General features: G+C 43.2%; 1 protein-coding gene across 1 annotated transcript in view; it reads right to left on the reverse strand.

The window, feature by feature from the left end:
• LOC126094623 (myrosinase 1-like) overlaps positions 1–16,121 on the reverse strand; it is a 62,069-nt gene extending 45,948 nt beyond the window's left edge. Inside the window, exons 1-2 of the mRNA XM_049909104.1 lie at positions 15,979–16,121; positions 8,202–8,335 (exon numbers count right to left, since the gene is read on the reverse strand). Of these exons, the coding sequence (XP_049765061.1) occupies positions 8,202–8,335; positions 15,979–16,114 (270 nt within the window). The 5' untranslated portion in view covers positions 16,115–16,121. The remainder of the gene's footprint in view (positions 1–8,201; positions 8,336–15,978) is intronic.
• Between the last annotated feature and the right edge of the window lie 233 nt (positions 16,122–16,354).

Consider the following 16,354-nt stretch of genomic DNA (forward strand, 5'->3'; position numbering starts at 1 on the left):
GCAAGATGAATATGTCACACATATTTAGTGTGTTAGAAAGAAATACAGTATATCGACCGAAGACTGAAAACGCAAAAATGGCTGATTATCTACAATCAAAGTCATACTACACTATAAAACTCCAACAAAATAGCAGAAAATCGCTTTTCCAACTTCACAGAGTCACTAGATGCAGTATAAAGATACAAAACGAAGCTATTTTTGACTTACTCTGAACATCAAGGATATGCATGAATTTGAAGTTGAGGAATGTATGCTTAACAACACACAACTAAGATACAGTAAACTTTTCCAATATTAGAAGTTGATGATGACAATAATAATGATGCTGACATTGTATGACAGTTTAATGTGTCCACCAGAATGGATCAGCTACCTGATGTCACTAGCATCGATTGTAAATAGGGACGCCTCACCGCATAATAATACTACAGGCCTTTTGAGGACCCATTGCAGCGGCAGTACTACGCAACAGCAATTAAATCTGCCAGTACATAATTAGATTTTTGAGATTAATACTCAGAGCCTGCAAATCCAGTGAAGAACCTTGGTCTAGCCTCCTTAACTACAAGCTTGGCGGGAGCTCCATAATTTGATTTTGATGTCTATTGGTTACATTGTTCCGCAGTGGATACTTGACCGCCGTCAATCTCCCCGCTACTGAAGCAACTGCTGCCATAACCGAGCACACAGTGATTGCCAGATTTACGCCTGACTTCTGAGATTCTTCCTCGTGTGCTGCACTGCATAACTCGCTATACCGGCTCAAAGCCGTGTGCTACCCGGTAATAGCAAGTACCACAGCATTCATGTAAATATATGCCTGCCAGTGTCCTGTTTGTATTGAATTAATGATTAACAGCCACGAAAATCAGCTCTGAGATAAGTATTAATACCAAATGCGTAACAGTGTTTCCTTTTTTAACTCTAGTGTGTGATCGAAATTATTATTTCTATCTGGGTGAGTTTTGTAAAGTGATTTGCCATCAGTCCAGACATACAGCAAAACAGAAATATTTTATTATTATTATTCACGTTTGGACCCAACTAGACCCATTCTCAGCGCTTTGTTTCAGTTTTACTTTGGGCCCACATTACTGTCATTTTCTCAGAATAGGCTCTTTTCTGCTAGTCTGACCAAATTATTCCGATCTTCTTGGGTTCTGCCGGGCCAACTCTCCAGTTGTGAATTTTATGCCTAAATTTTTTCCTGACCGTTGTATTAAGTTGGATTACTCCTGCTTCCTTCCGATCTTCTTTTAACGCACCGACCAATTTTATTGTGTGAATTTTTACTTTACTGTCGGTTTCGTAGCATACCAAAACAAGTCAAGTTAATCTGATTTCGTTCTCTTAATATGTCCATAGAATTACATATGCGACTGCACATCACTATTCCTTAAAATTTCTTTATCCGCTCTTTGCCTGTACGCTCCATTTTCGGCATAATTTGGACATAAAATTTTCCTAATTACTTTTCGTTCTCTCTTTGGATTTCTTCAGCTTCTCTTCTACATATTAAAATGAATGCCTCAGCCATATAAAGACACTCTGAGCTAATGACTGTATTGTAATGTCTAGGTTTGGCGTATTTGGCGACGCACTTTTTGTTACACATGTGTCTTATAAGCCTGAAAACTGTTTTCATATTGAGAACAGGAATTTTATAATTATTCTTTCCGAGGCTTGTTTCCTAAGTGACTTTGCCTGCATATTTTAATTGAGAAACTTTCTCGACTATCCCACATTTAGTTTTTTCAATTTTGATTGCCAAGCTTTTGCTGGACATGTATGTTGTTTTCCTTTTCTTCAAACAATATTTGGAACGCCAGTCTTCCCGCTGTTCTCTAAGAGTACCTGTTGGTTTCTGCACCATTTAAATCTCCTGACGTAGAATCGGCAAGTCGTCTGCGAAAGTAAATCAGTCGATCCTCGTATTACTTCCTCCTCCTTTGATTGGCTCGGCAGTTTAAACACTGATTTTATCTGTCGCCACTCCTGGATTAGTTTATCTAAGACACAACTGAAAAGTAATGGAGACTGTCCATCATCTTGTCCCACTCCTGTTTTAGTTTTAAGAAGTTCCAAAATTTCTTCGCTGAACTTAACATCAGATTTTTTACCATTTACTGGTTCACTAATAACTGCTTTGATTTTGAAATCCGGACAATGTTATCTCAGAATCTTGAAGAGAGGCTTATGGTCTCAAATATTTCTTGGAAATAAATTGGTTGCAATTACGCAATTTGTATTCCTGCAGCTGGTACAGCTAATCCAGTTAGCTTTTGTTAATGAATCATGCGACACTGTAGTGCAACAAATATTTTAGAAAAAATGAAAGAAATCACCATTAATTAGCTGATCAATGTGAGGTTAAAGCACAAATCCATTACAACACTAAACCGCTGCCCAACGTGGGGCTAGGAAGTGGCTCTCTTCATGGAATGAATTACACATATGGCAGAGGTAATGATCAAGATAAGTGACTGAAAGCTCTTTGCTCAAATTAAAATTATTACCATCGTAATAACAGGACGTGTTTTCACTGATCAATTTGTAATTCTTTATGGTAATGTGAGCCGCGGCGCGGCTCTCGGGCGCAAGACGCCATCGATTACTCCTCTGGCTGAGGTTGGCACTATGTGCGATCGCGAGCGACTCCTGTCGGATCGGGTCCTAAAGCCGTCAGCACACGGACCGAGCATCCGAACGTTGAGCGTTGAGCGTGCCGAGTTTCTGACGTCACAGCATGGAATAGCACGCTCGGGAGTCTCTCCGAACATGCAGAGGAATATCTGGCATGTCAGATATTCTGAGCGTGCGTCTGAGCGTTGACCAATGAGATGGCCCAACGCCACCTACGTCACAAGCACGCCGTCTCCCTGCAGTACAGAGTTGTGAGGCGCCATATTGGCATTCATTTCAAGTCTATATATATACGCCGTTCCGAGCACCAGCAAATTGAGAATCACTGCAAAACCCGTTATTAACTGTGTGATTCGTTCCAATAAAATTATGAGAAACATCATATTCGCGGCAAAAGAATTATTGTAACTTGCGTATAATGAGAGTAGGCTATTTGAAGGCAGCGACACACTGAAAATCCACCCAAAACGCATTGTTCTTGGTACAATTTGTTATAATTAAATTTCAGTTAGTAGCATATCTACGATTAATGTTTTATAGCATGGTCTAAGATACTATGATTGGTGCCAATTAGTGAGATGTTGGTTTAGCGTAATGAGGAGCGTCAGTGTTCTGCAAAGAGTTCTTTTTGTTGGGGCGGAGGTTCGCGTCCTGACACAACCAAATTTTTTTTTCTTAACATTCACGTTTTTATTAGGTTCCGATACTTTATTATTAGTTTAATACAAGACTATAATATTTGATGTTATGTAAATAAAAGTTCACCTTTTTTTTGGGGGGTGACTGTTCGATTCGCTTAATCTAAAGGACAGCTTGCGCTACTTGTTTAAAGATATTTTACTCCTTCTTCTTTGACGCTTCGTAATTCACATGTTGCAAAGATTCTGCTACTGGGTAGGAACAGTGATGAAGTAAGACTGACCTTGGAGTTTTACTAAAATGTGGGAATAATGAAATAACGTTTATCTTATGCGGAGAAGTATTCCAAATTTGTAACGCACTGTATGTAATGGAACTTTTATAAGCCTGTGTCCTTACTGATTGGACATGGTACTTTCCTTTTCGTGGACGATGGAAGAAATGTGCGTTTTAATAGAGCTAACGTGGGAATTACGCGCACTCGTTGAGTAAACAGTGTGATTTACGAACTAGAAACATCCCTCAACTGTCGCTGGAGTGCGTTGCGATCGCGTATACCACGTCGGGGCCCACGTACCGTACGCACAAGTCGCATCGTTCCTGAGCGTTCAGCAGCACGTTGAACTTGGCACGCTCAACGTTAACGTTCGACAGCACGGTCCGTGTGCCGACGGCTTAACGGGGGAGTGAGTACGAGTACGGGAGTCTGGGGCGGACAGCAGGGGAGAACGGACATTGCGGCCGCACTCTGAGGCGACGAGAGAAGAGTTGTTGTGCACTAACGGTCGAGAAGGGAGCGCTGAGCAAGGCGGCAGTCAGCATCGCTTTCCGGGGGACAGAGAGTTGCGGCAGTCCAGCGAGCAGACACCAGCTCCGGGAGCAGTGATCCGGTTTGTGGACGTGACGTGGGTCGTATTTTGGCGCAGTATAGTTTGCTCGGTACGCATCTGCTGCTCCCTTTATGCCCACGTGTGTTTTTCTGTCCGTATGTGCATTGAAAAGGTTACGCTCCGGCTGGAACAGTGGCTCGTGCTTTACGTTCATGCACCCTGACTCATTTGTTTTGCTGCAGGCAGCTGTAATTTTAGAGATTTTTTTGTCGCGATTGTCTTAGCCCGGTGTTGCCTAGTATCCGAGAACAAGACAGCTAACGTGTGACCTGTTGTTTTGGGTTTTGGAGTCCTGTTTGGGCAACCTAGTTATCACGCACACAAGTGTATTGCTGCCGAGTGAGGTTAGTCCTAATCTTGTGGAACTGAGCTTTCAGTGACTAGCTCGTCTGCAAATTAATTAATTTAACCTTTGTGGTGTTTTTTTTTGTTTGTTTTCAATGGTGAATTTCTTGTCATTCATTTGTGTATGTTTCGCCGTTAATGATCTGTGAGTAAGATAGCAAGGTCTTGAAGGGCTTGCGTATCGTGACTGTATTTTGGCAACTGTTTAATTTGATTTCTTGTTTATCGGTCTGGTGGAAACTTATGCCAAGTTTACTAATTTCCGCCTGTGGTCCGGAAGTTGGTTTGTAGGTAAATCCGTTGGTAAATCTTTACTGGACATAACTTTTAACTGATCTTTCGTTGAACTAATGCCATTATTAAATCGTTTCTTGTGTGCTATAAATTGTATTACCATAGATATGGAGACAGGGCACATTCTGTGGTCGAGGGGTAGGCACGGTTGCTGCTTTGCGCGTGGCGTCTTGTCGCTCGCTATCATTTCCTGCGTTAGTACGGGCGGCGTGAGATTTGTTTGCTCGCGGTTGTATGGCCGCTAGTCAGCTGTGCCTGCTCCCGCGCCGGCCGTGGTGGCCAAGCGGTTAAAGGCGCTACAGTCTGGAACCGCGCGGCCGCTACGGTAGCAGGTTCGAATCCTGCCTTGGGCATGGATGTGTGTGATGTCCTTAGGTTAGTTAGGTTTAAGTAGTTCTAAGTTCTAGGGGACTGATGACCTCACAAGTTAAGTCCCATAGTGCTCAGAGCCATTTGAACCTGCTCCCGCTTCAGGGTGTGCCGTGTTTCGTAAGGCGTACGCCGACTTTCAGTCACTGTTACTCCTGTGTTGGTGTCGGTCGCTTACCGAAACGTTAGTCTGTTTTAGCACGGTGGCCACTGGGCCGTGACGATGTCGGTTGATGACCAGCGTTGGGGCGGTCGTCCGCTCTGAGTGGCTTCGGTCGCTTGGACTTGGCAGTTACCTTGTCATTAAACAGACCAAGCTTGTTTATTTGTTGTAAATTCCTAAGTAGTTTGTGAGAAAAGTTGTAACTCAGCTTTTCATGATTTTACACAATTCAATAATTTTTGGTAAGGCATTTTCCGATCTGTTTTACTTAAATGAGAATTCTTTATTGAGGTTATTCACCTGTTGAAGCTTAACATAAAATTTGTAACTTAGCTTTCCTGATTTTACGTGATTTAAGCATTCTTGTAAAGCAGTCCTTTATCTACGTTTTATTGATTGGTAATTCTTTATTGGGGTTATTCGCTGGTTGAAGGTTAACATATGTTTGTAACCGAGTTTATGTCCTTGCTTAATTGAATTTGTTAAGAGCCTTTATTGCTGGAAGATCATTAAAGCTTGGGTGCTTGCAATTATGAATACTGTGTATGTTGTGGGCTACCCTTCCACTTCCACAGCCAAGCTGTCCTATCTACCAGTACATAATGTATTATTTGTTGTACTCTTGTAAGGCGTCAGAATAAATGGTCAGATTTGCACCTTACATGAGACCTTGACAAATCGCAATGAGAAGGTGAAGATGACACCTAACGTAAATCGACAGTTATGAGAACATTTGCCTATCAATATGTCATGCAAAAAGGGATGGCAGTCAATCAATGGTAATTAACACACCATTCCTACACAATGTATGTCTCTGAGTGGAAGGTAGAACAGGGAATGCGAGTCGAGCCGCTTTTAGTTTTGAAAAGCCAGCTCCACAAGGTCATAGTGAAGCTGCGCTGTGGGAGTTACGCCAGCAACCACTTAAAGGGGTGGCAGGAAGGAGGACAGCGACCCCGGGCCAAGTGATTCAAGCTGGAGGGCCGCCTGTAGCGAGGGCATCGGTACAAGAGCAGAGAAGAAGCTTTAGAAAACTGCGTTTCGAAATTCCAATGGGATACGAACAAAAGCAAGTGACGCATTTTCGTTCAGCGAGTGCGACACATGGAAAGGTCAATGTACTTCAGGCGCCTAGAATGGGCACAAAACGGCCGATAGGCGGAAACTCACTAGGAAGGAGAAAACTACTGAAGTTTCGATGCAGTTTGATAAATGGAACGTTGTGATTGGTAAAGGGTGTTTCTACAAAATAAGAGGAACGCTCCTATGGGTCGAAAAAAGCCGTGATGTGAAAAAGGAACCCAAGTGGAGGGAGGCAGTTCTGCTATGAGTAGGACAAGAGGGAAATTTTGTGGAGGACTCTTCACTGAACTGGTGTCAAGTGTAGAACGGAGCACTTAACGCTCCATACGAGGCAGAGAAGAAATTGGTGTGGACTCTGCATTCACAGCGGCTGCACTCCAGCTAAAATTAGCTGTAACAAACGTTTAGCTCCAACTGTGGAGAACGAACCAGCAAAATTGGTTAAGTGTTCTTGCGAGAACTAAGAGCGCACTATAATATGCATGCTGCTCTAACCATGCCACATAATAAGACTAGGGCTGAGTACATGTTTTCTCGCATAACGAGAAACATAGGGAAAGTTTCTGCTGGAAAGTTCAGCAAAGGCCAGATTAGTTTTGTAGGAATTTCAGTGTGAGAGAGCGGCCTTGTAGACAGCAGCACGTCGCAGCTTAAGGTAAATACCGCGTGCAGAGGCGTAAACTTTGTTGGTTCACCAGCTTGCGTCCACTGTAAAATCGAGCGGCCTTGGGTAAACTTGCGCTCAAATTTGTCACTTGACTAACCATCCACCGTAGACTTGATTGTCATCCTAAATAGTACCGAACTTTGAACCGGAATCGGACGATTTTCGTAGTACTGACCAACATCATAAAGTATGTGTGGGAGCAATTTTGCAAAGAAACGTCCAATTAAAATTTCATGTTATTGTGCTTAGGATTAATGTAAAGAAACTTCCAATTAAACTTTCATAATATTGTGCTTAAGATTAATGTTCTTTCAGAGAGTTAATATTTAACATTGTTGAGTATAAACTTATTTCACTTTTTGATGTTGGCAAGATGCGTTATCCATTGCGCTGTTTTTATGTTGGCGAGTTGAAAACTGTGTGAAAAGCTGTAGTTTGGTAAGAAATATTGAGACATTAAACTTGTCATTTCACCTCACATTGTTGTTCTCAGTTCATGAATAAGCAAGAAAAATGTAAAATACCTAAAGTTAAAAATGCACCTCTTTTTATAAACTGATATCAATATTCCGTCACAGCTTTACCTTGAAGTATGGGTTTTTCAGCACTATAAAGTGCATAGCAGTACATATCTCGGCTGTTGCTGTGAATGATGTAATCCACTGCTGCTTTGACCACTTCAAGTTATGTAACATCTCATAATATTTATTTACCGATATTTTCCATTACATGATCTACTTCGTTTCACGGTCACAAGGACAGCTTTCTCTGCGTGCTTATAGAGAATCTGCGTTATTTATATGTGTGTGCTGTATCTGTACTTTTGTTTCACCAAGTAGAATTCCAACTATTTTAATGAAAACAAGGGAATAAAAGTATTATAAAATGCTGTATTACACGTCGATGAAACAGTGTACATTAATTTTTGTCTGAGTACAAAAAAAGATGAAAACAGTTGAATCAGATACTGTTCACAATATAGATTGAGAGAAATCTGGGAAAATACATCAATGTGGAGACAGGGACTGTGTGCTGAAATTGAAACGCATCACAACAGTGTAAATTCACCGAGTACCACACCTGCGTAACGCCAGCGAGTACTCACGTTGAGCGCCTTCAGCATCTGCACGTCCTCCTGGTACTTGTGATACGAATCACAGGCCACATCACCATTGTCACCATTCGTACCGTACTCCGGGTGTTCGTGAAGCATGTAGTCCCAGATGTTCTCGCCCTTGCCTGCATACACGAATAGGTATCGTTGCAGTGTGGTTCATACGTATTTCTATCGAATGACACGAGCTATACATAATACATGTCATTTCCGAGAAATGGCTAGTATGAAACAATTATTTTACGAGTACCATGAGATTATCAGCAGGACGCTCTCAATGCCGATTCTTCAATTATCTTCCAATCAAACATAAATCCATACTGTAATGAAATGCCCTGCGAACAGCGGCATACAACTGATCTCTTGATTTATTGTCATCATCAGCTGCCAATGTGGTTACGATTCTTCGACATAGACTACATAATGACCTATGAGGCTAAAAATGTTTTTAAGTTTAGTACTGAATTTTGAAGTCACAGATATAGCATTTTTAAGCAGCTGAATATGGGCTTGTCGAAATAGTGTCCATAGCAAACGGATGCTTGTCCGTCCTCTTCTGCTGCGCGGTGTGGGATCCTTACCAGATGGGATCGACAGAGTACATCGAAAAAGTTCAAAGAAGGGCAGCACGTTTTTATTATCGCGAAATAGGGAAGACGGTGTCACTGAAATGATAAAGGACTGGGGGTGGACATCATTCAAACAAAGGCGTTTATCGTTGTGGCGGAATCTTCTCAAGAAATTTCACTCACCATCTTTCTCCTCCGAATGCGAAAATATTTTGTTGACGCCGACCTACGCAGGGAGAAACGATCACCACAATAAAATAAAGGAAATCAGATCTAGCACATAAAGATATAAGTGTTCCTTTTTTCCGCTCGCTATACGAGATTGCAATAACAGAGAACTGTGAAGGTGGTTCGATGAATCCTCTGCCAGGCACTTACATGTTATTTGCAGAGTATCGATGTAGATGTAGAAGTGGATGTACGAGGATCGATACACAGGCAGTCTTGGTCTGAATGTCGCTTCACAGAGAGGATGTCCTGTGTTGGCCATGAAAAGAAACCAGCGTCTGCTACCAATCTGTAACGCTCACTATCGTTTCTCCGTGGGAAAGTGACTGGCTACAGTGGTAAGGCAGAGCATAAATGTACAACAGCTGCATGAGAGCAGGCAAATATATGAAATTTTCTATACAATTTGGCAGTATGAAAGATGAAATAACTCCTCGACCAAGCAATGGCATCTGAGAAAGGAGGGGCAAACGTTTAAAAAAAGAAAAAAAAATCGTGCCCGTGGAGGAGAACGCTGAATTATGCAAATTATACTGAAAACTGCAGACATTGTTAAGGAAGGAACGGCGAGGTGGTCTATTCACAACTGTCCAAGTCGTTTAATTTCCGATCTCTGATCCAGGCCGTCGCTCAGATGGTTCATGTGTCGGCAGTAAAACGGTGTCTGGACTCTGGCCACAACACAGTTCCATTCGTGAGTGTGTGTAGTGTTCATCACGTCAGAGCTTTCTTCGTATTCACTCCAGATGCGATTATTTTGACAAACATTTTTGTCGGCAAGTTCACGATCGATATGTACACGACTTCACAGTTTCTCCCAGCGCATCGACAGTGCGCAAATCCTACGCGATTACAGTTACACAAGTACACTGTACAGTCAACAATGTGCACTACGTTCAGCTGCTCAGAAATGGTTCAAATGGCTCTAAGCACTATGGGAATTAACATCTGTGGTCATCAGTCCCCTAGACTTAGTACTACTTAAACCTGGCTAACCGAAGGACATCAGACACATCCATGCCCGAGCCAGGATTCGAACCTGCGACCGTATCAGCAGCGCGGTTCCGGATTGAAGAGCCTAGATCCGCTCGGCCACAGCGGCCGGCTCAGCTGCTCAGTGTTACATTAAAACTGAGTAGAAAAATATTTTATAATTATATTATACATATATGGGATTTCAAATAAAATCTTTGGGAATTTTTTGTCACACTGCATTATATTTCTCTCACCTATAGACCCGTAAGCTAATGTACCAGAGTAAAAATCATTTGAACATACTGGTAGCAGTATGATGGTGAAAAAAAAACATAGCCATGTCAGTAGATGCTGGGACTCTACAGTCGATTATTACACTACCTGGCAAATAGATGCCAGGAGTGAACATAGAAATACAGAATGCAAGACGCCTTCAGTGTTTGCACAATTTGGAGAGGAAGGCGCTTACCGTCAGTTTCAAGGAAAGTATCGCCCGCCATACTGCGCTGACACATTCGGAAAACAAGAAGGATGACAGGAAGGACACTCTTGGAATGATTTCATCTGTATCTCAAGACAAATCACTGCTCAGATTTCAACAGGCCCAGATAGGTACCAGATTAATCTTAATCTGCAAAAACGTGTTTAAAAAATATTAATTACTCGTAAAATGATGTCACAGACTACTGCTCACATGAAAATGGATATTTATAAGATGGCATACTAGAGTATATAGTCTGTATGAAGAGTGAAGCGTGTAACGTCTATACGTTTCTTAAAAACAATTCGTGACCACGGTAAGATATTTCTACTAACAGCTAAGTATCCGGTGTTGCCCGAGTATGCGTTCATGCGAGTGTTGTATCATATGATCCTCTCCTTCCTCCTCTCCATTCCACCCACTACACTCCATCTGTCCCTCCACCTCTTCCACTCTACACTCACTCTCGATCTGCTTGTGTTCCCCCCTCTGTCCATCTCCTGCTACGCTTCCCTGTGTCTATTGACTCTTGCCCCCTCCCTCTGTCCATCTCTTCGTGTCCCTCTGTTCATGCGCCCCTTCTCCGCCTGTCAAACTCCTCCTTTCCCCACATAATCAATCTTCTCCTCCCCTCTTTTCGTTCATTTCCTTCTCCCCCTCTCTGCCCATCTCTTCCTTCCTCTCTCCCTGTCCACTGCCTCCCCCTCTGGCTGTTCATCAGTACTCCTTCTCTCCCCTCTTTCTGTCCAACAAGTCCTCTTCCCTTTCTCTGTCCATTTCCTCCTCTCCCTCTCACTATCTACTTCCTTCTTCTCCTTCTCAGTGCCCATCTCTTCCTATTCCCTATTTCTGTCCATCTATTTCTGTTTCCTTTCTTTGTCTACTTCGTCCACTCCTCGCTCTCTGCCCACCTCACCGTTACTGTGTCCATCTACATCTGCATCTACATCTACATAGATACTCTGCAAGCCACCTCCTATCTATGCCCTTCTCCCCTCTTTACCGGTCGCCTCCTCCCCCTCTTCTTTCTTCACGTTATCACACCTACCCCAGTCGGTGTCTGGTGGTTCTCACTTTTTTTCCAGTTCGGAACTAATACGTGCACCAAATTTCGCTGAAGTCGTACCAGGCATTTAACATGAGCTACCGACCCAAGTCTTTGATCTCGTACATACATGCCAGATATATTGCGCAGTTATTTAACATATTCACACGTATTTCTATACATATTTCCCCTGTATATCTAATTTCGCATTGCAATGTCATTTTCAGGCTACTCAATGTTTGTGGCGTCGTATCTCTTGACCTATGTGTCTAACAATGACATATTTTTGTAGGTACATTCAGCGGAACATGTGGATACTGCTGCGAAATATTTTACAAATAGATTTAGTAGCAAAGAAGTAATAAATTTAAACGTCATCCACGATGCGGCAGTTTTTCACGCATCCCAGTATCTCCTGAACTACGTGTCGTACAAGAACATATTTTTGTAGATATATTTAGTGGCATATGCGGATACTGTCTGCAAAATGTGTTGGGAATAGAGTACGTAGCAAGCAGCAACACATTTAAACGTCGTGCATGATGCGGCAGTTTTCCACGCATCTCAGTGTCTATACCGTCATATCTCCTGAACTCAGCGTCATGCAATGACATAAATTTGTTGGTACATTCAGTGGTTCAAATGGCTCTGAGCACTATAGGACTTGACATCTGTGGTCATCAGTCCCCTAGAACTTAGAACTACTTAAACCCTACTAACCTAAGGACATCACACACATCCATGCCCGAGGCAGGATTCGAACCTGCGACCGTATCAGCAGTAGTAGTCTGCGCGGTTCCGGACTGAGCGCCTGAACCGCTAGACCACCGCGGCCGGCGGTACATTCAGTGGTATATGCGAATACTGTCTGGAAAATTTGTCGCGAATGCAGTTATTAGTAAACAACTACTAAATGAAAACGTCATGCTGCATGCGTCAAACCTTTTCCCTTTCATCATTTTTCTGGAGGTTGATAGCTAGGAAGTGCTTCTTGATGGATTGACATTATGAGTAAAGTTTTCTGCAAGTCGCTAAGCGCCATCTCAAATACAGGATGAATGAAGTATTGATTTCGCACGTCGTGGCCTACACTGCTTTTTCACCCCCACTCCCTCCCACCGGATATGCAGGTGGTTCATATCTTTTTAGAGATTAACTTCTGACAATAGGTGATATGTGTACCAAGTTTGGTTGAAATCGGTCGAGTGGTTTAGGGCCAACTTAGGTACATAACTGAGGTGACAATCGTCGCGGGGGACCTCCTAATATTGTGCTGGACCTACTTTTGCCCCGAGCAGTGCAACAAATCCATGTGGCACAGGCTCAACAACTCGTTGGAGGTCCCCTGCAGAAATATTGAGCCGTGTGGCCTCTAAAGCCGTCCATAATTGGGAAAGTGTTGCCGATGTATGATTTTCTGCACAAACTGACCTCTAGATTAGGTTCCATAAATTTTCGATGGGCTTGTTGTCGGGCAATCTGCGTGGCCTAACCATTCACTCGAATTATTCAGAATGTTCTTCACACCAATCGAAAACAATTATCGGCCGGACACATGGCACATTGCCATCCACAACAATTCCGCCATCGTTTGTGGACATCAAGTGCATGAACGGATGCATATGGTCTCCAGGTAGCCGAACTTAACCATTTCCAGTCCGTGAGAGGTTCAGTTGTTTCAGAGGTCCAGGCCCGTTCCAGTAAACACACCTTACACCAGGGGCGGGCAAACGTTGCACGCGGCACGTGAGCGCACAGCGCTGCACGTGTGCTGCTCGCGTGCAATCGCCGAATGGGGCAGTGGCGACAGCCGGCAGGTTGCGGCAGTGTAGTACCAGGCTAAGCTGCGGACGTTGATGCGAAGCGACCACTACGTAGTGAACGTTGTATTTCAAGAACCGGAAAATGCAGAGTGAATCCAGGAAACGGAGACGTGGAGATTTGCTTTCTTTTAAAAAGTAATGGGAGAATCATTTCTTCTTTGTGCAAAGACGTGAAAATACGAAATGTTTACTATGTGGCAGTATTCTCGCTGGTCAGCGGAAGTTTAGAATTGAAGGCCATTATAATAAATTTCACAAGGACGAATACAATTTATTGTCGGATTCTGAGCGGATGGGGAAATTGACTGAGCTTAAGAAGAGCGACCTGACGATATTAGACGCATCTGTCCTAGTTGCCGTTGTCACGAGAGATCTGCGAATTTCTCGTCATGTCTCTCACCTAACTGATTTAACATTTTATGGAGCACTGTTTTCAATTTTTCAGGACGACAACAATAATAGCCCAGCGGTACGTGCAAGCTATAAAATTGCGCTTAATATAGTGAGAGCTGGAAAACCATTTGCTGAATTAATAAGCCTCGGTTAAGAGCAAACATATGTGATGAAAATTTACGTAACTGTTTGCGTTTGTCTGTATGCAGAAATTTTGTTCCAGATATTAAACGTATTGTAAACTCCACCTGAGATAATTAAATAAAACGTATCGTAGTTAATAGGTACTCTTTCAAACCATGATTTATTTCAAGCACTCCTGCTAACCTTATTCCATCATTCAATAAAGCAAGCTAGAAAAACAAAACGCGTTACAGAGGAAGGAGTGGACAGAAGGTATGGTGGGGAGGGGAGGTAAGCGGGTGGCCAGCTTGCCCCTGTGTGCACGCAGAACACCTGTTAACTGCACGCGTGCAAGTGCACCGCACACGTGCAGGATTCCTCCCGCCCCTGCCCTACACCGTTACTGAGTCACCAGCAGCTTGCACAGCGGCTTATTGAGAACTTGGGTCCCTAGCTTCCTGGGGTCTGCGCCACACTCGAACCCTACCATCAGCTCCTAGCAACTGAAATCGAGACGTATCTGACCAGGCCACTGTTTTCCAGTCGGCTAGGGTCCATCTGATATGGTCACGAGCCCTGGAGAGGTGCCGCAGGCGGCGTCGTGTTATTAGCAAAGGCACTCGCGTCGGGCGTCTGCTGCCATAGTTCATTAACGCCCAATTTCGCCGCACTGTTGTAACAGATACGTATGTCGTACGCCGCACATTGATTTCCATGGTTATTTTATGATAAAATGTGTGTGAAATCTTATGGGACTTAACTTCTAAGGCCATCAGTCCCTAATCTTACACACTACTAAACCTAAATTATCCTAAGGACAAACACACACACAACCACGCCCGAGGGAGGACTCGAACCTCCGCCAGGATCAGCCGCACGGTCCATGACTGCAGCGCCCTAGACCGCTCGGCTAATCCCGCGCGGCTCTATGGTTATTTCACGCAGTTTTGTTTATCTGTTAGCACTGACAACTCTATGCTAATGTCGCTGCTCTGTGTCGTTAAGTGAAGGCTTTCGGCCACTGCATTGTCCATGGTGGGAAGTAAGACCTGAAATTTGGTCGTCTCGGCACACTCTTGGCACTGTGGATCGAGGAATATTGAATTCCTTAACGATTTCCGACATGGAATGTCCCTTGCGTCTATCACTAACACTAATCCGCTTTCAAAGAGTCTGTTAGTCCCCGCCCTGCGGCCATAATCACGTCGGAAACCCTTTCACATCAGTCACGAGGGTACAAATAACAGCTGCGCCAATGCACTGCCCTTTTATACTCTGTGTACGCGACACTACCGCCATATGTATATGTGCACATCGCTGTCCTGTGACTTTTTTCACTGAATGTACACGCATTCACACATATAGATAAATCTATTTTTATAATAAGTGTAGGTCATCCACAAAATTAAAGTAACAACTTTGTTATAAATTTTCGGATTTACGTACTGTTGCGATTTTCTCTTAGCTACATACTATCATTGTTACAAGATCAACACAAAAGCTTTCACATACATCGAAGATTTATAGACCATTAATTTTTACAGAATCTCTGTAATAATGTAGATACAGTACTCTGAAACATGTCGTTCAGCTATAAATGAAGTGATCAATTGTTGGCATATTTTATCTCCATCGATATTCCTAAAACAAACCATTGTAAAGGATAATCTAAATTGTATGGCCGGCCGCGGTGGTCTAGCGGTTCTAGGCGCTCAGTCCGGAGCCGCGCGACTGCTACGGTCGCAGGTTCGAATCCTGCCTCGGGCATGGATGTGTGTGATGTCCTTAGGTTAGTTAGGTTTAAGTAGTTCTAGGGGACTGATGACCATAGATGTTAAGTCCCATAGTGCTCAGAGCCATTTGAACCATTTCTAAATTGTATGCCATTCAAAGTTACACAGAATTACTACATCAGATCATTTTGAGTCTGCTTAAATATTAGCAAACGGCATGTTTATAATACTGGAAGTGAGCAATATGTGCAGTGAAAGGTGTATGCAGGTTACTCTTTTAAGTCATTATCAGGCTCCAAATGAAAAGGACTGTTTGCAGATATTATGCTAGTAGCTGCGATACATCGATGTTGACAGCCTGACGCTAAAGAATTCATTGACGTCTGTGATACACTCACCATCTTCATTCCAGCCTCCTTCAATCTGGTAAGCAGCTGTGGCGGCCCCTAGAAGGAAACCATCCGGAAATTGGTTGACTGCAGTCTGTGCCGCAGCAACAGCTAACAGGGCAGCCACCAGTGTCGGTTTCAGCATTTTGAGAGGTCAGCGTTGCCACGAAGCGTTTGCAGTCCGTGTCTTATATATACGCTGTAAACCACTTCATAGTATTACTCATCGCCGAAGAGACAAAGTGATAAACGTTGGCTATCGCTGATTATTACCGTGGGAATCTGATTACTACTTGATTCTTGTGCAACAACGAGTTCCGGTTGGAATAGCATGTTATCAGTAACTGAAAGAGGAAAAATACGAGTACGTTTGAGTAGCAATAGT

This window comes from Schistocerca cancellata, chromosome 8 (assembly GCF_023864275.1).
Source record: "Schistocerca cancellata isolate TAMUIC-IGC-003103 chromosome 8, iqSchCanc2.1, whole genome shotgun sequence".
NCBI lineage: Eukaryota > Metazoa > Arthropoda > Insecta > Orthoptera > Acrididae > Schistocerca > Schistocerca cancellata.